This window comes from Hippopotamus amphibius, chromosome 6, assembly GCF_030028045.1.
Source record: "Hippopotamus amphibius kiboko isolate mHipAmp2 chromosome 6, mHipAmp2.hap2, whole genome shotgun sequence".
Classification (NCBI taxonomy): Eukaryota; Metazoa; Chordata; class Mammalia; order Artiodactyla; family Hippopotamidae; genus Hippopotamus; species Hippopotamus amphibius.
This window is the reverse complement of record NC_080191.1, coordinates 89,549,074-89,575,934: the sequence shown is the minus strand read 5'-3', so window position 1 is coordinate 89,575,934 and position 26,861 is coordinate 89,549,074. Positions and strand designations below refer to the sequence as shown.

At 34.1% G+C, this 26,861-nt stretch overlaps 1 protein-coding gene across 1 annotated transcript in view; it reads right to left on the bottom strand.

The window, feature by feature from the left end:
• Positions 1–26,861, bottom strand: part of EYS (eyes shut homolog) — a 1,676,468-nt gene that overhangs the window by 1,185,728 nt on the left and 463,879 nt on the right. The window contains exon 15 of the mRNA XM_057737776.1: positions 20,738–20,859. Coding sequence (XP_057593759.1) covers positions 20,738–20,859 — 122 coding nt within the window. The remainder of the gene's footprint in view (positions 1–20,737; positions 20,860–26,861) is intronic.

The following is a 26,861-nucleotide window of genomic DNA, read 5'->3' as shown; positions in this document are numbered from 1 at the left end:
GTATTATGCAGCAATAAAAATAAATGAGCTATCAAGCTGTAAAGACATAGAAGAAATTTAAATGCATATTACTAAGTTTAAGAAGCCAGTCTGAAAAATAATACATATGATTCCATCTATATGATATTTTGGAAAAGGCAAAACTATAAAGACAGTAACAAGGTCAGTGTTGCCAGGGGCGTAAGGGAGGGGAAGATGAATTGGTAGAGTATAGAGCATTTTTTAGAGCTTTTATGGGAACTCTATTTTTCACACATTTTTTTCTGTAAACCTACAACTGCTTTTCATATAAAGTCTATATAAAAAAGTATTCAGAAAAAGTGTCAGGGCTAGAATTGAACCCAGATCAATGCATGTTCATTGAGAAAACAAAAGCCCATACTGAATGTTAACAGAGAAGAAATAATTGATCTAGTAGGATACATTAAAACAAGAAAGAGTGAAATCACATAGAGGTAGATGAAAATTAATAGAAAGAATGTGGGATTCTCAGAACAAATAAGCATAAATATAGATTCCAAGGAAAGCAATTCCAACTTCATTAAGTTAAGAAGGGCTAGACAAGGAAAAATTATCTTTTTCAAAAGATCTATTTCTCTAAAAGAAAATAACTGGGATCAAGTCCATACTTTAAATAAAATGAAAAACAATATGTGTCTGTGACTAAAAGCTTGTGTACCCCCCAAAAAATAATAAATAAATAAAATTAAAAAAAAAAAAAGCTAGTTCTAGAGGAGGGATTCACTTCCTGAAAACCATAAACCAAAGGTCCAATAGCATTCTCAAATATAAGCAAGTGTAGAGCAATCAGGACAACAATATTTAGTAGTTATCCAAAATATACCACATTTCAAACCTGAATTTTTTTAATGGCTAGATATATTCACATTTCTTCATTACAACATTAACTGAATAATAAAGTCATTAGTTCATTTATTCACAAGGCTGCACTGGGTGTCTTGCAGCATGCAGGATGCTTGGTAAGAGCACCTTTGTACAAATTTAGCCAGACAGATGGACATAATACAAACAAACAGATAAAAAATGCAGTTATAAATTGTGATAAGTCTAGGAAGAAAAGAATATGAGACATTGGGTTGGGTGGTAAAAGAGGTTTCTTACAGACCATTTTAATCTTATATCCAAGTCTTAGAGGCCTTGAGACAATGAATGAGAGATAGGAAAGATATAGTATTCCAGGCAGAAGGGAAAAAATATTTTAAAAAATCAGAAATTTCTGGGTATGGTTTTTGTTGCTGTTTTTTATTTGTTTGTTTAATCCCTTGATGTATTTTTTAATTTAATGTTAATTTTTATTGGAATAAACTTGATTTACAGTGTTATCTTTGTTACGTGTACAGAATCTTGTTCAGTTATACATATAAATATATGTATTCCATGTCAGTGACTTACCACATCTAAGTTATTGTAGAAGTTTTGGTTTACCTCCCTTTCTGTAGAGTAAGGCCTTGTTGATTCTCTCTTTTATATGTATTTCTGTGGATATGTTAATCAAAACTCCAGATACATCACTTTCACACACCTTTCCCCTTTGGTAAAACTCTGTTTGCTTACTAGTTTTCTGTGCCTGTTTCACTTTTCTTAACTAGTTCACTGATATGTATTGCTGCGTTCCACCTAAAAGGGATATCAGAAAAGGATCTCTTTCTGACTTCACTTGTATGATAATCTCTAGGGCCAAAGGTTATGTCAAAGATCATTTTTTTCATTCTTTCCTGGCAGAATCATATTTCATTGTGTACATATCTCACTTCTGCATCCACACAAGTGTGGATTTACATTTTGTGTGCTCCCTTGTGCTGGCTATTATAAATTGGGCTGAAGTGCGTGCTTGGGTGACTGTGTGTTTTTGAATTCTGGTTTCAATGCACATACTCCTAGGTGTAGCACTACCTGATTATATGGTAACTCCATTTTTACTTTCTAATGGCCCTTATATAATGTTCTCTATAGTGGATGTTACCCTTTACATCCCACCAGCAACATAAAAGGATTTCTTTTTCTTCATGCCCTCTCCACCATTTACTGATTGTAAATTTTGGTGGTGGTGTTTTAGGCCAGTTCAAGGTGATCCCTTGTTGTAGATTTGATTTGCAAGTATCTGCTAATTGCTATGTTGACATGTTTTTATGGGCTGTGTTTCTTCATAAAACATTTTGTCCCCTTGCCACTCTTAAAATTAGACTAATGTTTTTTTGCTTTTTTTTTTTTTAATGGAGTAACATCAGTATACAATGTTGTGTAAGTTGTAGGTGTAGAGAATCATTTTCATTTCTACATCTACATATATCTGTGCATGTCTGGCTTCTTCTCCCATAGAGGTAATTAGAGAGTGTTGATAGCCTTTCCTTAGTATATGTGGATCCACACTGAATATCTGTTTTCTGTGAACAAGTTATTGTTTGTTAATCCCATCCTCCTAATGGATCTATTGACCCCTTCTGTCACCTTTAGCAAACACATGTTTGTGTTTTATGTCCTTGAGTCTATTTATGTTTTCTCAGGTATTTTAATGGTGTGTATTTTTAGATTCCACCTTCACTGGGTATGTTTGAAATACTGAAAGAATACAAAGTTTGGTGCCAGAAATTTTATGTGTGTGTGTATGTATACAAACATGTACACCCTCAAAAAGCAGGTGATTTCTCCTTAATTAGTGTTTAAATGAAAACTATTTTGAGAGCCATTTATATTTGTTTTTTATTGTTATAGTACATGCTAAAACAATAGTAGTGTTCTTAATCATGGTATAAAGTAACAATTAATGACCTGCCACTAAGTCATAAAAGTCCTAACCTCCAGTGTACTGCACTATAAAGGAATATAGAGAAATGTGTAGAATCCTAGTATGTTTTATGTGAACCCAAAATAAATACACTTTTCATAAGATTTTCATTTAACTTCTTAAATCTTTCAGGTGGTTTCAAATTATAGCCTTGCTCAGGAAAAAAAAAATTAAAGGGAGAACATAATGTTTAAAACTTTTGAAAAAGGAGATATGTAGCCTCTAAAAGATAGGTATTTTTACAGAATTGCTGTACTAGAGCATGCATTGATTGTGATTTACATTAAAAATCAAGATTAAATATGAAGAATATTTAGGCTATACGCATTAGAGTTTCTGACAAAAGAAAGCGTATATTTTCCTATGCAGAGGGAAAATATTTTTTGATACTGAGGACAAGGAAACATTTAGTGCTTTGGTCTCTTAATACAGGACATTGGGAAACGTAATGGGCCACGGCTTTGAGTATGGCTGTGCAAGAGATATAGAAATGTTCCAATGGGCAACTTTTAAACAGCTTCTGCATGTTTCTGAAAGTATAATGTGACATAGTAACTTTGTGAAAAAATTTTTTTCACTAGCTCAAATAATGTTTTCTAGACAAAGGTCTAGAAGAAAATCATGGAATGGATTTCTAACATATGTGTAAGCCTTTCCTACCTGTCAGTGCTCTTATTATTTTGGAAACTGATAAACCTCAGGGCCTGCATTTGAAATATTCACAAATTATTTAGGCAAAAACAAAATGTGAAAATAAATTAACAATAAAAATTACCTAAATTATGTTAAATATTGCAATGTTCTCATAGGCATATTAGAATGTGGAGGTGTGTTTTCTTTATCTACTTCAGATAACCTTTATAAAAGACCTTATCTTCAGAGTAAACTGTCTGTATATTTAATATGATAAGATGCATTCAGGAAATATGTGTATTATTTTAAAAATTTATTTTTCTATGTTTCAGATGACAAACAATACTGTGTTAAAAAGTTGAGAATTATTATAATCAAAGCCCACTTCAATGTCTGTTCCGATTTGGGAAGAAATAACCCTCTACAAAGAAAAGAAATAACCCTAAACAAAACTAGCAATACAACCTCCCAACTACTTGGAGATACACCAGATAAAGTTATTGATTTTTCTACATGATCAATTCATACGGAATTAAAAAATTTTAGAAAATAAATTGTGAACATAAAGCTTTCATCATTAAATTTACATTGAGAACCCCCAGCATAAGAAAAAGCACAGCACTGAACAACTATTTTATCACTGAGTTTGCCAGAGAATTTGGAGAGAGAGCTGAACAAGCCCATGGGAAGAATGGCAAGAGGAGATGAAGGCAGAGACTGGGGTGACAGAGCAGAAGCTAAGGAATTTTATCAAGCATCACCCTGGAAAACTCATACAGAGGGTACGCAAGGAGCTTTTGTAAGGTGGGAAACAGCAGAATTGATTCATTCTGAAAAAGTATCATGGAGCCAGATAAAACTCTCTTTCCTTCTCCCTTTCAATCTAGCTTCAATGAAATAAGAAAGTTCATTTATCCATTCAAAAGTTGTTCTTGAATATCTTTTTAATTTTTTTCTTCAAGTTTTTTTAAATTAATTAAAATTAATTAATTTATTTATTGGCTGCATTGGGTCTTCGTTGCTGCTCATGGGCTTTCTCTAGTTGGGGCAAGTGGGGGCTACTCTTTGTTGTGATGTGCGGGCTTCTCATTGCAGTGGCTCCTCTTGTTGCGGAGCACGGGCTCTAGGCATGTGGGATTCAGTAGTTGTGGCATGGGGACTCAGTAGCTATGGCTCGGGGGCTTAGTTGCTATGTGGCATGTGGGATCTTCCCAGACTGGGACTCGAACCTATGACCCTGCATTGGCAGGTGGATTCTTAACCACTATGCCGCCAAGGAAGTCCCTTGAATATCTTCTTAGTTTATCAGTATCTTCAAATAATACCATAAAATATGTAACATAAGAGCCTGACAACAAGAAACAGTGACTTTTCCTTTCCATTCTGTTGTGCTATTGTTACCAAAAAGTAATTTTATTTAATCAGCAAATTGTAAAACCTATGTGTAAAGTTATAATTGGTCATAGGATGTATTCATCTGTCAAAGACAGTATACTTACTTCTTGAGTTATTTTTTCTTTTTTCATGAAATTGGAATTCTGTGAGGTTCCAACTCTCCACTGAGAGAAGGATAACTATTTAATCTTGCACAAATTTGTTACAACTACAGGTGGCTGCCCACCTTGGTAGCTGTGGGATAAACAGTGGCAATGTATGTAGTATTTTATATTCAAAGAAAGGCCAATTGACAGTGATCTGAAACCATGGATTTGGAGTCATACAGATCTTGGTCTGATATTTAGATTCACTACTTTTTCTTTTTAAGCTCTTTATTGGAATATAATTGCTTTACACTCTTGTGCCAGTTTTTGCTGTACAACAAAGTGAATCAGTTGTATTTATACATATATCTCCATATCCTCTCCTTCCTGTGACTCCTTCCCACCCTCCCTATCCCAGCCCTCCAAGTCATCATCCATCAGTGAGTTGAGATTCACTACTTTCTAACACCGTGATTTTGCTTAAGTTACTGGAAATATCTGTCTTGTTTCTCTCATATATAAAATGGGCATATCTAAGCCTCACTAAAAGATTTTGTTCTAGCACAAAATAATATAAACTGGAAGAGCCTGGTACAGATAGTCTCATTAATTGCTTATGTGAATGTAATATTACATCTGTCCAAAAGATAATTTGATAAAATCTGTCCAAATCTTGAATGTTGACACAGCTTTGATTCATCAATTTCACTTCTAGGAATTTATTGTACAAATCTATAGCTATATACCTATAATGAGGCATATATAAATAATTTTTCCAAATAGTTTTTAATTGCAAAAAATTTACATTGTCTAAATGGTCATTATATTGTATCCATAACATAAAGTCTGGTGTAGCTATCCAAAAAGGAGGTGAAGGATTCACTTACCAGCATATATTTTGTTCAAAACTTTGGGTTTTGTAATGGAAAAAATCTTCCATCTGTTAATGGTAAGTACCATAGATTGCTGTTGCCAGGATTAAAATTCTCTTACGGTTTTACATTTATATTAGCACTTATTTTTCTTGTATTTTAGCTAAGCAAAGCAAAAAGAAAAGAAAAGAAAAGAAAAGAAAAGAAAAGAAAAGAAAAGAAACAAAAAGAAAAGAAAAAATCCAAAAATCTCTAGTAATACACCATAATTTGTAGTTTTGTTAAATACATATGTTAACTATGTTAAATACATATAGATCAACATAGATTATTTTTAAATTATACTCATTACATGTCAAACTTTTTTTGTTATTCCCATTAAAAAACTTAAAATATCTCCTTATAAGAAACACGGAAAAGTTCTAATGCATAGTACTTCATAATTTAAGGTATCTAGGACAAATTTTCATATATTATAAACTGAGAAAAAATTCTATGGTCAACTGGGATCAACCCTTCATGTTTTCTGCAAGTCCACACTGCAGTGTCCATAAGAAAAGCAGGCCAAAGAATCCACATGAATGCCAATCACACAGGCAGCGTAGGAGCCAGATGCTGTTGACAAAACATGCTCCAGAGTGTGGCATCTGGGCCCAATAACTGCCATATAGAGCCCCATCTGTAGCTAAAGCTGTTGACTCTGCTTTGGGAGAAGAAAAATCAGAAATAAAGAAGGCAGTTAAATTCTAAACCATGCCAGGAATAGTAGAAGGCAGGTTGCAGTCTGCATTCAAATTACATCCTTAGCCCAATTTGCTTTTTAATGTCTTGAAACTATGTAAACACTAAACTATGTTAACTCCAGTTGTTTAGAGATGAGCACATGTAGGTAGTTCAGTAACTTAGGATACACAGATTACTTAAGAGATTTGATGTTCCAGCAAATTTTCATTTCCTGATATTTTCTTCTCAAGGAATGTAAGCATATAGTCAAGAAAATACAGTTCTTTCTGATTTATTAAAATATATGCTATTTTAAACATTTATCATGATGTATAATATGAATTCCTTCAAATTGTGTGAAAGTTAAGAATCCATGCAATTTTTGATGTTTTTTAAGACTGACTCTTCACTAAATGAAATAAGATAGTCATTGTGTACTTTAATGAGACTCCTGAAATATTTGCTCAGTGAAAATTTGTGGGAAAGCTTCAGAGGGCCCTAAACTTAGCTAACAAACTCTTCCTTAATGACAGAAGAATAAAGTAATCTCTTTTGAGTGTTCTTTATTTGCTGTATACATATATATCCATGTGTGTGTGATATCCATATGAGATGAGTTGATATCTATATGATTCTAAGGAGTCATCATTTATAAGATTCTACTGTATTCTTATTCATAAATATATTTTGAAAGCAAGACAAATGTTAGGAATAATAAAAACTAGTGTTATTTAGAGTTTATTATATATCAAGAAATGAATTAAATACTTTGTGTACAGATTTTAATTAATTATCACCACAACCCTATGAGACACAACCATTATTATTTCTTCTTTCTGGATAAGGAAACTGGAAGCTTAGGAACATAAGTAAAATTCCTTAACCCAATTCATCCTCATCATTAGCAAAGGAACCAAACTTTATATCCTACATCCAGACATTGACTTTCTCTCTCTCTCTCTCTCTCTCATTCTCTCTGTAATACAAAATGTAATTTGTCAGAATCACTTCAGTAATAGCTGAAGAGGACTTGTGAAAATCTACTCTTACACAAAAGAAAGAAGAACACTGGAAAACATAGTGAAAATCAACTTTTTCACAATTCTGGAAATAAACCGAAGGCTTACAACAATCTGAAGAGTATTTATTCAAGGAAAATGGCTAAATCTCATAAACACAGTCAGCTTTGGGTAATTTAACTTGCACTATCTCCATCTCTCCCTCCCCAGCTCTGCAAAATACCTGAAAACCAACATTGCAATTATGGCATCTGTGAAACCAGCTACTAAATAGCTATTGGGGGGGGGGGGGTGCGGGGCAGAAGAGGTTTGGAGCTCACCTAAACATTTCTCCCAGGGAATGTCACCATTTCATTGATCTGACAACTCTCTGAATGTTTCATTCACAGGAATAGACTTTATTTGACCTGAATCAAAACTAATTCTGTTCAAAAATCCCTATATAAAGGGCATTAGTGGGCTTCCTAGGTGGCGCAGTGGTTAAGAATCCGCCTGCCAATGCAGAGGTCACGGGTTCGATCCCAGCTCCAGGAAGATCCCACATGCCACGGAGCAACTAAGCCCGTGTGCCAAAAAAAAAAAAAAAAAAAAAAAAAAAAAAAAAAAAGGGCATTAGTTAAAAACAATCAGTGGTGATTGGTTCACATTGCAGTCGCTTAAGGTGATGATTCCAGTGGAGGCTAATGAGAGGCAGACCAACATACTTAAAGGTAAAAGAGGGGACTGGGATACTCATAGAGGTTCTGGAAAAGCCATATATATTCCTGGGAAACTAGAAGGCAATACATTATGAAAGTTTGTTCACTGGCCTAAGAGAGACATGAAAAAACCTTAATCTCTTATCTCCCACTAACCTGGAGGCTCTTTGCAAGCAGAAAGTGAGGAATCTGACAGAGCTGTAAACTTTACAGAGTCTCTTGATAAAGGCTGGGAGACTTACTAGTTCACAGAAACGTTTAAAATCTGTTAAATCACTAGCTAACCACTATGTTAGCTAAGCAGAAACTTCAATAGTTACATATGACAAAAAATAAATAATTCATACAAGTATTCCAGGAAAATCACTAATCAAACAATAGCAAAAAACAAAACCAAACAAGAACAGTAACAACAGGGAAGAAGCAGGATCTGATTTACAGATTTGCCACATTATTTTATTTAAAAGGCTAAGTGTTCATTAGAAAAATTATGAGTTGTGCAAACAAAGAAAATTATGTTCAAAATACAGGAATAAGAACAATCAATAAAAATTATCCCAGATGAAGCCTGGATATTGGTCTTGACAAAGATATTAAATCAGCTATAATAGATATGCTTAAAGAAAAACAGAAACTATATCTCAATAATTATGGAAAGTATGAGACTGATGTCTTGCCAAATTTTGAATATCAATAAAGAGATAGAAATTATAAAAAATATATAGGAATTCTGGAATTGAAAAGTACAAAATATAAAATTAAATAATCACTAGAGAAGCATAACATCATATTTAAGGTGGCAGAGAAGGAAGCAGTGAATTCAAAAATCAATCAATTAATATTACTGATCCTGAAGATATGGAAGAAAAATAGAAAGAAAAAAAATGAACACAGTCAAATACCTTTTAGACTTCATCAAGTACACTAACATACACACATGAGAGTTCCAGAATCAGAAGAAAGAGAGAAAAAGACAGCTAAAATATTTGAAGAAATAAAGGCCAAACTTTTCAAATTTGATGAAAAATATCAATCTGCATGTCTGTGAACCTCAACAATCTCCAAGTAGAATAGACTCAAACCATAAAAGTCTAATCACACAATAGTCAACCTGTCAAAAGACAGAGAGGATTCTGGTAGCATCAAGAGGAAAGGGACACATGTACAGCAGATCCTTAGTCAGATGAACAACCAACTTATCAGAAACCATGTAGGTCAGACATATTTCAAGTGCTGAAAAAAAAGGCTGTCAACCAGGAATTCTATGTCCCTGAAAGTGATTCTTTAAATCAAAGGACAATTACGATATTACCAGATTTAAAAATAACTGAGAGAATTCATCAGTAGCAGATCTGCCCTATATGAAATAGTAAAGGGAGTTCTTTAAGCTAAAAGGAAAAGTTACTAGAGAGTAATTTGAATCCATACACAAATATAAAGAGCACCTGTAATAATGACTGTATAGGTAAACATGAAAGACAGTATAAATGTATCTTTTTGTTTATTACTCTCTTCTTTTCCTCTCTGATTTAAAAGACAGTGAATAAAGCAGACATTACAAAATTGCATTGATGGGTTTATAATCTATAATAACCTAAAGTAGTTGGGAGGGAATGCAGCAATAGTGGAACAGTTGTTGTATACTATTGAAATTAAGTTGGTATTAATACTATATCAATTGTTTTTTAAGAGGTTAACTGTAATTGATAGGACAACCACTAAAAAAATAAGTAAAACAATACATAGTAAAAGTAAAAAGGAAGTTAAAGTGTAATATCTAGCACAAAAGAAAGCAAAGTTGGGGAAATCAAGTAACAAAAGGACCTAAAAAATAGGAAAACAGCATAATTTTACCCTATTTTGTCAATAATCACATAAAATGAAAATTGAATAAATGATCCAACCAAAAGTTAGAGATTGGCAGAATGGATTTTAAAAAAATCCTAATTGTATGCTAACTATAAGAGACAAACTTTATATTTAAAGTAACAAATAGATTGAAAATAAAAGGATACAAAAATGCATACTATGAAATCAATAATCAAAAGACAGCTGAGTCAGCTATAATAACACCAGGCAAAATAGACTTTAAGACAAAAAAAATTACTCGAGTCAAAGGAGAACATTTTATAACTAAAAATATTCATGTTATCAGTAAGATTTAACAATTACTATCATATATACTCCTGAAAGCAGAGTCCCAATTAAATGAAACAGAAGGACTTCAGGGACAAATAAACTCAACAATAATAACTGTAAACTTCAATATCCCATTTCTACAATGGATAGAAGAAATTGGCAGGATACAACAAGGATACAGAAGAGTGGATCAACATTATAAACCAACCAGGACCCCTGCAGGCAGCAACGAAGACCCAATGCAGCCATACATAAATAAATAAATAAATAAATAAATAAATAAATAAATATTTTAAAAAGCAAGAATTAGGATAAGAACAAATAATAATAAATAAATCTACATACTAGCACTTTTGTAAATGATTTTCATAGAAATCTAATAATCAATTTTGTAATGACTGTGATATTTGGAGTGTTTTTATTTCTTAAAGTATTTGAAATATTTAAAAAAGTCTAATATAAAGAATTTGTAATTCTAGAATATGATATAGAATATGAAAAATGTTTAGAAAATTAAACAATTTTCCATTAGTGGGAAAAATGACTGGGAAAATTTAAAAATAAAATAAAATAAGCCAACCAGGACTAAAAGATAGACTATGAAGTGTTCTACCCAACAACAGCAAAATACACATTCTTCTCAAATAGGTGTAGAACATTCTCCATTATAGACCATGTGTTAGGCCATAAAACAAGCTTCAATTCATACAAAGTATGTTTTCTGACCATAATAAAATAAAAGTAGAAATTGTCAGAAGAAAATCTGAGGAATTCACAAATATATGGAAATGAAATGTCATATCCCTGAATAACCAGTAAGCCAAAGAAGAATTCACATGAGAAATGAGAAAAATATTTTGAGATGAATAAAACTAAACACACAAAATACCAAAAAAAAATTATAAGATGCAGCTCAAGCAGCGATTAGAGTAAAATTTATATCTGTAAATACTGGTATTTAAAAAGAGCAGAGATTTTTAAATCAATAATGTAACCATCCACCTTAAGAAACTAGAAAAATAAATCTAAACCCAGAGCCAGAAGAAGAAAATGTTGAGATTAATGAAATAGAGAATAAAAAAAAAAATAGATACAAACAATGAAGCTCAAAGTTTGTTCTGTCAGAAGATAGACATTGAACTCCATAGACCAGGAGAAAAACAGAGAAGATTCAAATTACTAGAATTAGAAATGAAAAGGCATTAGTAAGTACTGACAAGGATGTGGAGAAATTGACAGTCTCATATATCTCTAGTGGGATGGTAAAATAGTGCATCCACTTTTTAAAAAATTTTTTGCTTTGTATTGGAGTATAGTTGATTAATAACATTGGGTTAATTTCAGGTATGCAACAAAGTGATTCAGTTATACATATACATGTATCTATTCTTTTTCAAATTATTTTCCCAATTAGATTGTTAAAGAACATGGAGCAGAGCTCCCTGTACTACAGTAGGTTCTTATCTATTTTGAGAAATGCTTAGAACTTTCCTCTAAAAGTTAAGCATAAAGTTATCATATAATCCAGCAATACTACTGTTAGTTATATACTGAAAGAATTGGAAATATATGTGCATACACATACTTCAGCATAATAGTCAAGAAGTAGACAAGCTAAATGTCCATCAAATGAAGAATAGATAAATGTGTTATAAACATACAATTTAATATTATTAACTATAAAAAGGAATGAATTACTGCAACAGAAACCTTAAAAACATTATCCTAAGTGGGATAAACCAGTCACAAAAGACCATTATTGCATGATTCTATTTGTATGAAATGTTCAAAATAGTCAAATCCATGGAGACAAAAAACAGATTAGTAGTTTTCAGGGCCTGGGGGCAGGGGAAAAATGGAGAGAGACTGATAATAGGTATGGGTTTCTTTTGGGGTGATAAAAATATTCTAAAATAAGATAGTGGTAATGCTTTCACTTTTTTGTGAATATTCTAAAAACTCCTGAATAGTACACATTAAAAGGGTGAATTGCATGGTATGTGAGTCATGCCTCAACAAAAGGTAACTTTGTAATCTTCTTTTTCCCCAGCTTTTTATTGGAGTATAATTGCTTTACACTGTTGTTCCAGTTTCTGCTGTACAACAACATGAATCATCTGTATTTATACATATATCCTCATACCAGCTCCCTCTTGAGCTTCCCCCCCACCCTCCCTATCCCACCTCTATAAGTCATCACCAAACATCAAGTTCATCTCCCTGTGATATGCAGCAGCTTCCCACTAGCTATTTTACATTCGGTAATGTATATATGTTAATGCTATGATCTCACTTTGTCCCAGCTTCCCCTTCTCCTATTCTGAGGGTTGTCTTCTTGTCTTGTTTATGGTTTCTTTTGCTGTGCAAAAGCTTTTAACTTTCATTTGGTCCCATTTGTTTATTTTTGTTTTATTTCTAGTATTCTAGGAAGTGGGTCAAAAAGGATCTCACTTTGATTTATGTCATAGAGTGTTCTGCCTATATGCTCCTCTAAGAGTTTTATAGTGTCTAGCCTTATGTATAGGTCTTTAATCCGTTTTGAGTTTAATTTTGTGTATGGTGTTAGGAAGTGTTCTAATTTCATTCTTTTACATGTAGCTGTCCAATTTTCCCAGCACCACTTATTGAAGAGGCTGTCTTTTCTCCATTGTATATTCTTTCTTCCTTTGTCAAAGATAAGGTGCTCATATGTGCATGGGTTTACCTCTGGGCTCTCTATTCAGTTCCATTTATATATATTTCTGTTTTTGTGCTAGTACCATACTGTCTTGATCACTGTAGCCTTGTAGTATAGTCTGAAGTCAGGGAGTCTGATTCCTCCACTTCTGTCTTTCCTCTGAAGATTGCTTTGCTTATTCATGGTTTTTTGTGTTTCCATACAAATTGTAAAATTTCTTGTTCTCATTCTGTGAAAAATGCCATTGCTTTTTCATAGGAATTGGATTGAATCTGTAGATTGCTTTGGGTAGTATAGTCATTTTCACAATGTTGATTCTTCTAATGCAAGATCATGGTGTGTCTCTCCATCTCTGTATCATCTTTAATTTCTTTCATCAGTATCTTATAGTTTTCTGCATACAGGTCTTTTGCCTCTTTAGGTAGGTTTATTCCTAAGTATTTTATTCTTTTTGTTGCAATGGTAAATGGGAGTATTCCCTTAGTTTCTCTTTCTGATTTTTTGTTATTGGTGTATAGGAATGCAAAAGAGTTCTGTGCATTAATTTTGTATCCTGATACTTTACAAATTCATCAGTTAGTGCTAGCAGTTTTCTGGTAGCATCTTTAGAGTTTTCTATGTATAATATGTCATCTGCAAAGAATGACAATTTTACTTCTTTTCCAATTAGGATTCCTTTTATTTATTTTGCTTCTCTGATTTCTGTGGCTAAAACTTCCAACACTATCTGGAATGATAATGGTGAGAGTGGGCATCCTTTGTCTTGTTCCTGTTTTTAGAGGGAATGCTTTGTTTTTCACCACTGAGAATGATTTTTGATGCTAGTTTGTCATATATGGCTTTTATTATTTTGAGGTAATTTCCATCTATGCCCACTTTCTGGAGAGTTTTTATCATAAATGGATCTTGAATTTTGTCAAAAAAATTTCTGCATCAAATGAGATCATCATATGTTTTTTAATCCTTCAATTTGCTAATATGGTGTAACACATTGATTGATTTGCATACGTTAAAGAATTCTAGCATTCCAGGGATAAACCCCACTTGAACATGGGGTATGACCTTTTTAATGTGCTGTTGGATTCTGTTTACTAGTATTTTGTTGAGGAATTTTGTGTCTATGTTCATCAGTAAATAGGCCTGTGATTTTCTTTTTTGTGACATCTTTGTCTGGTTTTGGTATCAGGGTGATGGTGGCCTCGTAGAATGAGTTTGGGAGTGTTCCTCCTTCTGTTATATTTTGAGAGCATTTGAGAAGGATAGGTGTTAATTCTTTCCTAAATGTTTGAGAGAAATTGCCTATGAAGCCATCTGGCCCTGGGCTTTTGTTTGTTGGAAGATTTTTAATCATAGTTTAAATTCCAGTGTTTGTGTTTGGTCTGCTCATATTTTCTATTTCTTCCTGGTTCAGTCTTGGAAGACTGTATTTTTCTAAGAACTTATCCATTTCTTCTAGGTTATCCAATTTATTGGTATATAGTTGCTTGTAGTAGTCTCTTATAATCTTTTGTATTTCTGTGGTGTCCATTGTTATTTCTCCTTTTCATTTCTAATTCTGTGATTTTGCATCTTCTCCCTTTTTTTCCTGCTGAGTCTGGCTAATGGTTTATCAATTTTGTTTATCTTCTCAAAGAACCAGCTTTTAGTTTCATTGATCTTAGCTATTGTTTCCTTCTTTTGTTTTTCATTTATTTCTGATCTGATCTTTGTGATTTCTTTCCTTCTGTTCACTTTAGGGTTTCTTTGTTCTTTCTCTAATTGTTTTAGGTGTAAGGTTAGGTTGTTTATTCAATATTTTTCTTGTTTCTTGAAGTAGGACTGTATTGCTATAAACTTCCCTCTTAGAACCACATTTGCTGTGACCCATAGGTTTTGGGTTTCATTGTCATTTGTTTCTAGATATTTTTGATTTCCTCTTTGATTTATTTAATGATTTCTTGGTTGTTTAATAGTGTATTGTTTAGCCTCCATGTGTTTGTATTTTTTGCAGTTTTTTTTTTTTTTCCTGTAATTGATATCTAGTTTCATGGTGTTGTGGTTAGAGAAGATGTTTGATAAAATTTCAATTTTCTTGAATTTTCTGAGGTATGATTTGTGACCCAAGATGTAATCTATCCTGGAAAATGTTCTGTGTACACTTGAGAAGAATGTGTAGTCTGTCGTTTTTGGATGGAATGTCCTATAAATATCAATTAAGTCACAATGGTCTAATGCGTCACTTAAAGCTTGTGTGTCCTTATTTATTTTCTGTGTGGATGATCTGTCCATTGATGTAAGTGGGGTGTTCAAGTCTCCCATTTTATTGTGTTACTGTCAATGTCCCCTTTGATGGCTGTTGGCATTTGCCTTATGTATTGAGGTGCTCCTATGTTGGGGGCATAGATGTTTACAATTGTTATATGTTCTTCTTGGACGGATCCCTTGATCAGTATGTAGCATCATTCCTTGTCTTTTGTCTCTTTACTAAGTTTAATTTGTCTGATATGAGTATTGCGACTCCAGCTTTCTTTTGACTTCCATTTGCATGGAATATCTTTTTCCATCCCTTTCCTTTCAGTCTATATGTATCCCTTGGTGTGAAGTGGGTTTCTTGTAGGCAGCATATCGAAGGGTCTTGTTTTTGTATCCATTCAGCCAGTCTGTGTCTTTTGGTTGGAGCATTTAATCCATTTACATTTAAGGTGATTATTGCCATGTGTGTTCCTATTACCATTTTCTTAATTGTTTGGGGTTTGTGTTTGTAGGTGTTTTCCTTTTCGTGTGTTTCCTACTTAGAGAAGTTCCTTTAGCAAGTGTTGTAAAGTTGGTTTGGTGGTGCTGAATTCTCTTAACTTTTGCTTGTCTGCAAATCTTTTGATTTCTCTGTCAAATGTGAATGAAATTCTTGCTGGGTAGAGTTTTTTGGCTGTAGATTTCTCTCTTTCAGAACTTTCAGTACATCCTGCCATTCCCTTCTGGCCTGCAGAGTTTCTGCAGAAAGGTCAGCAGGCCAGTTTCTGCAGAAAATCCTTATGGGTTTTCCCTTATATGTTGTTTGTTGCTTTTCTCTTGCTGCTTTTAATCTTTTTTCTTTGTGTTTAACTGTCAGCAGTTTGATTGATATGTGCCTTGGTGTATTTCTCCTTGGGTTTATTCTGTATGGGACTCTCTGTGCTTCTTGGACTTGGTGAATTATTTCGTTTCCCATGTTGGGGAAGTTTTCCACTATAACCTCTTCAAATATTTTCTCAGACCCTTTCCTATTTTCTTCTTCTTCTGGAATGCCTATGATTTGAATGTTGGTGCACTTAATCTTATCACCAAGGTCTCTGAGACTGTCTTCTATTCTTTTTATTCTTTTTTCTTTTTCCTGCTCTGTGGCAGTTATTTCCCCCATTCTATCTTTCAACTCACTTATTCCTTCTTCTGCCTCAGTTATTCTGCTGTTTATACCATCTAGAGTATTTTTAATTTCAGTTATTTTGTTGCCCATTGCTGTTTGTTTGTTCTTTAGTTCTGAGTCCTTATTAAATGTTTCTTGTATTTTCCGTATTTTGCTATGGATATTTTTGTATCATTTTTACTATCATTACTCTGAATTATTTTTCAGGCATTCTTTCCTATTCCCTCTTCATTTATTTGGTCTTGTGGTTTTTTTCCCTGCTTCTTTGCCTGCATCATGTTTCTTTGTTTTATCATGGTAGTCCAAACTTCAGTGGTTGCTTGTCCTGGTTATGTCAGTATCTTTGCAGTCCTTTCTGATGTCCAAGGTCATTAGCCGGTGTTCAGCTGGTTCTCTGTGGGAATTATTTTGTGTCTTTTTGTGTATTCCTAATGTATCTGTGGAGAGGGATGCATTCCACATCCTTCTACTTTGCTGTCGTTTTTTCTCTCCTCGTCGCGTGGGTTTTTATCTTGCTCCTTTGCTGGCAAGATGTTTTTCTGTTTTCTCATTTTTTTTCTAATTTACAGTATTCATTGTCTCCTTTCCCTAGGCTTCCTAGTTGTAATTCCTCTTGCTTCTGTTTTCTGCCCCCAGTGCTGGTTGGTGCTTTGTTTTGGATAGGCTTTCTGATGGAAGGGACTGATGCCCACATTCTGGTGGGTAGAGCTGAGTCTTTTCCTTCTGATGAGCAGGGCCTCATCAGGTGGTGTGTTTTGGGGTATCTGTGAGCTTAGTATGGCTTTAGGTAGTCTGTGTGCTGATGAGTGGGTTTGTGTTCCTGTCCTGTTTGTAGTTTGATGTGAGGTATCCAGCCCTGGCAGTTGCAGGCAGTCAAGCATAGCTGGGTCTTAGACTCTGATAGAGGCCTCTGTGAGAATTCTCTGTGTTTAATATTCCCTGTGGCCGGGGATCCAGCTTCCTGGACTTGGTGCTCCCTCCCCAGAGCCTCAGGTCCAACTTCTGGTCGAGGAATCAAGTCCCCACAGGTTGCTTGTCCCAGTTCTGCAGGGATCTCTATAGTCTTTTCCGGTGTCCAAGGTCATCTGTTAGTGTTCAGCCCATTTTCTGTTAGAATTGTAGCATCTATTGATGCATCCCTGGAAAGAGATGAACTCCATGTCCTTCTACTCCATCATCATCTTTTTCCATAACTACTTTCTATAGTGGTCACTGGAGCAGCATTCCTTCCTTTAGGAACTCTGTGTCAGATGAGTAGTAGGAATCCAGCCACGGGAGGGATCCACCAACAGTGCGCAGGAAACACACAGCCTCCCAGCATGTTTCTCTGGACTTGTGGCTCCATCCATGCACAGAGGATGTACCCCTTCCCTGGTCCGGCTGGGCCTAGTCATCCCCATACCATGTGTGGCCTTCTGGGATGACCAGGCCCATCTGCCCCATACACAGCAAGCCCTGTGCTGAGACTGAGGTTTGCCCAAGAAAAGGATACTGGAGAACAGACCTCAAATCCAACTGGGGCAGGCAAGGGGCTGGGGTGTGTCTACAGAAAAGATGCAGGGTTGTGGGGGACTAGGGAGGCAGGGAAATGTGACTGGAAAGAAGAGAAAGCTGGAGTAATCATCGTTCTCTGCAGGTGCCCCTGTGCTACAGGCACCTTGCAGGCTGTGTTCAACTTGGTAATCTTTTAGGTCATCATATTGGTAATCTAGTGAGTCATCATATTTAGATAAAACACATATAATATACTAATCCTGTTCACCTCATTGATAGTGTATTTAGTGAATGTTCTCTTCCCCTACAAGCTAGTAAAGTCAATGTTAACATAACATTTATATTGATACATTTTCATGTTTAAAATCACAAAGAAGAAACACAATCAGAAAGCTTACTTTGGCTGACTTTCTATTTTTATATGGAGAAAAAAACACAACCCAACTATTTTGGAAATACAATCAGTAATCTGAAAAATCTGAAGCATGATAAAATGACTAAGAATGTATCTGTTAATTTAAGAGGCAAACTCTTCTGACACATTTGTAAATTTGAATCACTAAGAGTTCACAATTAGTGGTGTCAGAGTTTCTAGAAAGACTGATTATGTCTCATGAATATTAAAGTATATTTTAATTAAGCCTTCTAGACTTTGTTGCTCATTTTGTTTTAAGACTTCTGTATCAAATGGCAGTATTTTAATCTAAATAAAAGTACTATCATGTTGGATAATAAATTCACATGTGAGTCTCATTCTGTTTGACGTTATGAGAATAACATATTTTAGACAAATAGGTGGGCAAATGTAAGTGATATATTTCATTTGTGCACACACACATATTTATGCCAACACCATTCCCCACCACCACATGTCTACGAGAGTGTATTTTTGGAAAGAGAAATCAGCAACTAAATCCAGGATCCTGGGAGGTGGCTGGGAACTAGAAGCTAGGTTTACAGCTACATGTTGCTGTTCTCCCATTAAACACTTCAGTAGACAATTTCACAGAACATCAAAATACTCTGTGACCCTGATGAATCACAACAAAAACAAGCCTACCCCATAAACATATCCTAATGCAGACAAAAACATGCACATTCTCTAAAGCACAAGAATGGCAAACACTCCCCTATCATGGCTATTATGATGGATCACTGCTTATGTAAACATGTTGGTTTCCCCTCTGTCTAGTTTTGCATCCTTCTACATGAGATTTGTTATGAACCCAATCACAGAATGCTTCCCACCTCTGGACAATATCTTATCCAGGCCAAAACCCCACTTTCTTAAACCATTCCAAAATGACGTGTCACAAGTTTGAACCTCTAAGTCCTTTCCAGCACCCTCTTACTGAGATGCCCTGTGGATGCACATGCTGTGTGTTTTCCATCACAGCAATGAGTTATAGACCCAACTTGTTCAACCACAGGTGTTTCCCTGCAGGTATTTTTCTGGAGGCAATTGACTGTGTGAGTACACACGTACACAAATGCATAAACAAATTATCTTTAGGAAATAAAGAGAGAGCTGAATGTTTAAAAGTACATCTCAGAGTCTGAAAAATATCCTAGAAAATTCATATTACATATTGTAGGTTATAATTAATAGAGCTATTTAAGAAAAATAAACAGAAAATTAACAAAAATAAAGTATGAAATGTTTTTTCAATAGCCTAACAAAAGTTGATTCTTTCTCTCACTACATAGATGGATAGGCAGTAAATATTAATTTGTGATAATATATCAGTTTTAGTAATTGATAATATCACAAATAACTGGGTTTTTACATTTTTGTATATTTTAAACTAACATCAACTCTGCATTGGGAGTTTTCCTACATTAAGAATGTTATTCATTATTTTTCTTACTGTCATTAAAATGTAAATCAAACAATTGCCAGCTATTTCAAAATTCTCTTGTAATGAAACAAAGTACCTACTTTTGACCAGTCTGAGTCTTACATTCCACTTCAGTCACTAAACATGAAGAACATTTATAAAAACTCTTACACACTTGAGATGGTCCAGAATTCTCAATTTTAATCATAAGACAAAAGACAGTTTATCAGTTATTTTAGAGAACATCCTGAAACCATTTTGATTTATCCCTGGAAAAATAATTATATATTTGTATTCAATTTATTTTGCTTCTGTGACAAGAAGAAAGCTTTCTAGTAACAATACACCTGGTTTGTGTCTACATGAGTGAACTAGTACATACCAAAGAAGTCAAAAGATAAAAGCTATTTTCAAATATATATTTGGTTATTAAACTTTCAGAATACTAGCAGTGGCTACTCAGAATTTCTATTTAGTTTCTTCACAATTTTCATCTGCAAATCAATTAATAATAAAACAATAATATGGAAACTGTGGGTAGTAAATGTTGTAAAATTTACCAATAATTTGACTAAAATAATCCAAACTCATGATTAATTTATAGGAAATAAATTGAATTTAATTCAATAAACCCACCAAGGACACATACTGTGACACTCATTTTGCACGGAAAAGCCCAAAACAACACTGAAATGACAAAAGCGTGCTTTGAAGGAGTAAGTGCATTTGTAAGATGTGCCACATCTGGACACTGCATTTCCACATTAAAATTTGTTTATTCCTTTTTTGACTTGACATCTGAACTTTGGTATTTACAAATTTAAATGAATGTAAAACTATCTTGTCAGGAAATGGCTCTTCATTTTAGTACCATTATTTTAATTAATTGATGTAAAGTGAAAACAATGTCTGGATGTATCCCAAAGACATCATGAACTCCAAGTAATTTTGTGAAGTAATGAATATATTACTCACCGATAGCCAGTGTCAAGGTCAGTACATGTGGAATTGTTCTTACAGGGATTCTTTCTGCAGTCATTGGATTCTTGTACACAAAAATTTCCTTCCCAACCAGAAAGGCACACACATTGGTAGTTCTAAGGGAATATGAAAATTATATAATCTTTAGGTTATTTCTTATTACTCCTGGTTATTTTTTATCTCTCTGTCAATTTATGATTTTTCCAATTTTTATAGAATGTCAATACTTGCCAAAAATACTTTACCACAGTTTAAAAACTATGTGAACATTATTCTTTAGTGTTCAATTAAATAAAAATTAATATTTATGTATAAAGCTCACAATACAGAGCTATTGGTCTTGTTAAATATTAATATAAAAATACTGTATTAATAATATGAAGGCTAGTGATTGTGTAAAACTAAATAACTAAATATTGTACTTGGCAATTAGCTCATGAGCTAAAAAAATAGCTACAACAAAATAAATCTTCTGAAAGCTTTGTAGTATTACGTACAAATAATTAACTATGTCAATGCAGTGTGGTTGGTTTACTGAAATTTGCATATTATTTTTCTAAAAAATAGAATTGGCCCATAACAGTATTCAAAATACTGAAAGCAAAATTGCTTTTTCTGATTGGGCAAATAGAGAAACAAACAAAAAACACCTCAGGTTATGGTGGGACATTAATGTATACATTAAAAATAATTTTGAAGACTAAGGTTCTTACCAAAAAGTTAGAATTTGGGAGCTCAGGTTTAGAGATCCTAGATTCAGCATTACAAAAAATACAAACATCAGTGTTAGGTGTTGTCTATCTTCACTGTTCCGTATAGTAGCCACTGGCCACATGTGGTTATAGAGCATTGAAATGTGCCTGGTTCCAATTGACATGGGCTGTAAGTACAAAATACACACTAGATTTTGAAAATTTAGTATTAAAAAAAGAATACAAATTATCTCACTGATAATTTTATTACATGTTGTAATAGTAAAAATTTGGATATAAAGAGTAAAATATATGATTATATTGTTAAAATTAATTTCACCTGTTTCTTTGAACTTCTTAAATTTTTTTTTAATGTGGCTGCTGCAAAATTCACTTTGCACACATGGATTTTGTTACATTTCTACTGGACAGAGTTGTGGCAGGTGATGCCAGCCCAGCTTTGCCCTTGGGAACGGAGCTGAGTCTACATAGGTCTGTGAATGGACAAGAGGAGCAGGAGCTCCTTGTGACTGGAAAACGTGTTCTGGTGTAATACATCCCAGCACCTTGAGAAGGCCTGGCACCCAGCGGTTGCTAAATACCTGTTGGTAGAACAATGGGAAATAAAAAATTTGATAGGAAAAACAATGTAAAATATGATGTTAGTACACAAAACGGACTTCAAAAAATTCTATACCTTTGCTAGAGGTAGACAGAAAGCTCATAAAGTTCAAACATTACAGTCAAATCACTTTGTAACCAGAGAAACACATACATTCATGCTCCATGAAGGTGCATCTAGGTTACAATAATCCACGTGTATGAGTAGCTTCACTGAGGCCCCTGCTTTAGTTTTCAGCTGCTTGTGAAAAACAGAGAGATGAGAGCAGCCACACAGCTAGCACAAGGCTTTACTCCCGAATATATGTTCATTCTCCACTCAGAGTTCTCACTGACAGTACTTACGGTTTCCTGGATTTTAGCAGGAATTTTCTCATGTGTTCTGCCTCCTACATCATTAAGTTCCTCAGTGATTTTGTTAACACTTGGAAAGTTTTCTTTGATTGTGTTCGGGTTTCCTTTTTTTTTTTTCTCTTTTTTGTAAGCATTACAAAGAGGAGTTACATAAAAATTGAAGGTAATGATTATATTTTGTTAAGTGCATATGCTATTTGAGATGGAAGCAATTCTATAATATGAAAGACAAGTGTCTGCTGCTGTGAATGGGGGACCATGACACAATCCATTGATAGACACGAGGGCAGAGCAGGATGCGTGATGGATGTCCGTAACCCATGGACCAAGCGAGGTGCCCTTTTGTTATGTTCTGACAATTCACTTTCTAAGAGGTGTTAACTGTTTCTGTAAAGACAAATGCATGAGTTTACTGCTGGTTTTTATTTTGACGTCTCAGTAATAATTTGAAACAAATTCAGTGAGTGGGTTGAAAAGTCAATCAAATTTCATTCACATTAAAGCCATATATTCCTTAAAAGCTAATAATCATTGGTATTCTTGATGATTTAATAATGAGTAGAAAATTATCATTCATTGAATGGTCTAATTATCATTAAATTGTCAGGTAACAGTGAGCTCTAGATTTGAGGGAATCTGCGTGAAATAGAAACATAAAAGGATGAAGGAAATAGATATTTTTCTAATATTAAACATGAAAAAATATAAACGTCAAAGAGAGTAGAAATGAATACTAAGTAGAATTAATCTAGAGTTCAAGTAGGTCTTTTCCACTGTTGCATACTTGATACAGAAGCATTATTCTGAACTTAGACATTCCTAGCACAAAGCACTTTCCCAATCAACATTGTAAAGTTGATTAGTTCCAGTAACTTAAAAGAATAGTTAAAGCTGACATTCTATTTTGAAACCATATTACCTTGGCATTCAATAATCACACAATTATATTTTGAGTTAGTTTTGTTGATGAGAAAAATGTATTTACTAAAACATTTGCTAAAATGAGCAAAAGTTTGCATAATTTGTGAAGTTGGTGCCACATTATTTTTACCTCTTAATGCAAAGTAGACATTTGTCTTCCTGCCAAATTCAGATAAAAGAGTTTTCATTGTTTAAAAATACATAGTAAGTAGGAGACAGGAAAGACAGAAGATGATGAAAGATGACACAATGCAGCTCAGTGAACTACATAGCCAAGAGATGAAAAATGAAGGGGTCAAGTTTGACAGGTATGATAACTACATATATAAATAACACAGTTTATATAACATTCTGCAGGTAACTATGTAGTAGTAGTTTAGTTTTTCAGGTCACGAGCTAGATATTTTAAATCTCTGTGATCAGTGACAGATGTACAAAGTAAGAAGGTTAGCATAATTCTGAGTATAAATTTTGAAGTCTGAGAAATGACATTTCAACACCAACTTTGTGGCTTATGAAATATCCAGGCATGTCTGGTGCATTGAATTTCTATTTCTGTGTAGCAAACTACCACAAATTCAGCAGGTTTAAACATAAATTTGCTCTCTCACAATTTCTGCAGTTCAGTGTCCAGACATTGGTTAGTCAAGTCCTTTGCTTAAAGTCTCACTGGGCTAAAAACAAGGTATTGACTGGGGTTATGGTCTCATCTGAGGCTTGGGGTCCTTTTCCAAACAGTGGTTGTCAGTACAATTCATGGCATTGTGGCCCTAGTACTTTGGTCCGGTCACTTGCTAGCTGCCAGGCAAGGACGGATCTCGGATCCAGATGCTGTCATGTCTTTGGAACATAGCCTCATCTCCTCAAAGCATAGTGGGGTGGTTTGTTCCTTCAAGGTTAATAAGAGAGTACCTGCTTCTGTGTCTTGTCTCCTTTAAGGACCCATATAACTAGGTTAGGCCCATCCAGGATAATCTTGTATTTGATAAATCAAAGTCAACGGATGCTGGACCTTAGTTACATCTGTAACATCTATTTTTCAATATAAAGTAACAGAAATGGGAGTACTATCCCATTATATTCACAGGTCTTACTTATGTTCAAGGGGAGTACATTTTACAGGACATGTGCGCTAGGTGGTGGAAATCTTGGGGCCATCTTATATTCTGCCTACCACATCTGCTAACCTACTTAATTTGTCTGAGTAAACTATGTAAGTTATCTAAGTCTCTGGTGACTTGACACATAAAGTATCAATGATATCTACTTCAAAACCTTATTTTGAGCATTGCATGCAGCAATAACTATTACATGCTTGGCCTAGTGACCAATAATCACCACTAATCAATAGCAGCCATTCACTGCAGGCCTGCCAGACTGGATCTGACATGATCAAAGTATAAGACACAACAAGTACTGCATTGGACCAGAATTAACTATCTATACATTATTTCTTTGTACAGTAAGTCCCTTACATACAAACAAGTTTCATTCTGAGAGTGCATTCATAAATCCAATTTGTTTGTAAGTCCAACAAAGTTAGCATAGGTACCCAACAAACACAACCAGCTATACAGTACTGTACTGTAATAGGTTTATAATACTTTTCACACAAATAATCCATAAAAAACAAGCACAAAGAATAAAGAAAACATTTTAATCTTACAGTACAGTACCTTGAGAAGTACAGTAATAACAGTATAACAGCTAGCGATTCTTAGCAGTACCAGCTACATGACCGCTGCTTTTACACTTGCTTTTGTACATCCTGGACTTGAAATAAAGATCCAGTACTACTATACTCTATACAGTACTGCACAGGAAAGTACACAAAAGCACAACCACTTGTAGAAGATCCATGTACGTGACAATGTATGCCAGACTCGTGAACTAACTTACAGTATTGGACATACGAGTGCACGTTCACATCTTTGGAAGTTCAAAACATGAAGATTCGAATGTAGGAGACTTACTGTATGAATAATTTCTCATTATTTTATTATTTTATTTCATTATTTTTATTTTGTTATTTAAAAGTATTTTCATTACTTTTCATTATTTAACTTATAAACAATTTTTCATTACTATTATTCATTATTATTATTTTACATCATTGTATGAACCTACTGAAGGATAATGATTATTAGAGTAAGAAAACAAAGAAGAAAGAGGAGGAGAAGGAGACTTCAGCAATGTATCAATTACAAAACACAAACTTAGACAATGTGGATAAATTTCAGATAATACAAATTAGGAACACTGATCAAAAAATAGTAGAAAATCTTACTAAAGAAGTAAACATCTTTAAATGCACCAAACAGGGAGATTGACACCATGCTTACACAGACTGAAATAAAATTGCTTCCAAATCTTTAATCCTTCTCTATGTCATATAGGTGCAGGAAACAGAAAACCAGGGAAATACTCAACTTAAATTTTGAAACTAGTCAAAGCTAGATACCAAAATCTGGTAAGTATAACAAGAAATGTAAACTCAGCCAATCTAGCATGATCAAGAAAAGTAAAATTGAAAAAAAAAATTAAGTAATTGAATCTAACAGTACCTACAAGATTTATTCTATTATGAGCTGGTAGTTTGTTTTTGTTTTTGCCTCACAGAAATAGAAGTATGCTTCAACACAAGAAACTCTATTAAAGAAGGAAAAATGGTTTGATCATCTTAGATTCAAAAGTGTTATATAATTCAGCACACATTCATAAAAATTCTCTCATTGAATGAAAACTTTTCAGTATGTCCTTATATTAATAAAAGCTCTTTACCAAACAAACAAGCAAGCAAACAAAAAATGCCAAACCTCATTTTTCCAAAAACAACTAGAGAAACTGAATAAAATACATAGAACAATGATTGAGTTCTGAAAAGAGCAACCAAAGCAGATTGCATCTCCTAAATTCTGAAGAGATGGGAAGCAAGCTAAAGTAAAATCACACTTGCCCCTGTTTTTAATGCCAGGACATTTGTTTCCTTAAATTCAGGTAAATAGAAGTAGCTGCAGCTTGGAATATATATATATATATATATATATATATATATATATATACATATACAGAGAGAGAGAGAGACAGAGAGACAGAGAGACAGAGAGAGAGATACCTTCAACATTGTCAAGGAGAGAGGTTCATGAAGAGAAGAACAAAGAAATGAGCCTGAATGTTGGTGAGCAACCTCTTGGAGACATTTGTTCCCTGGGGTGAAACTACCCAGCACAAGCAGAAAGCAGCTGAAGTGAATAGTAAAGATTCAGTAGTCTCGTGTCCCAGGAAAGGTAGAGGTTGGATTTTGGGGCCTGTAAGATGGCATGGTTCTGCTAAACACTTCTGGCTTTCATGGAAACCCCAAAGAGCCACAGTCTAGAAGTAAAACAAAACAGCAAAACTCCCAGCCCAGATCATGCTAAAACCCCACTCAACATTTTAATTGAGGGCATCTATCTGTACTCAGCTGTCCTGCCAGGGAAATGAAGTGCTCTTTGGAGGAAGTTAACAATAAAGGAAAGTTTCCATTTTTT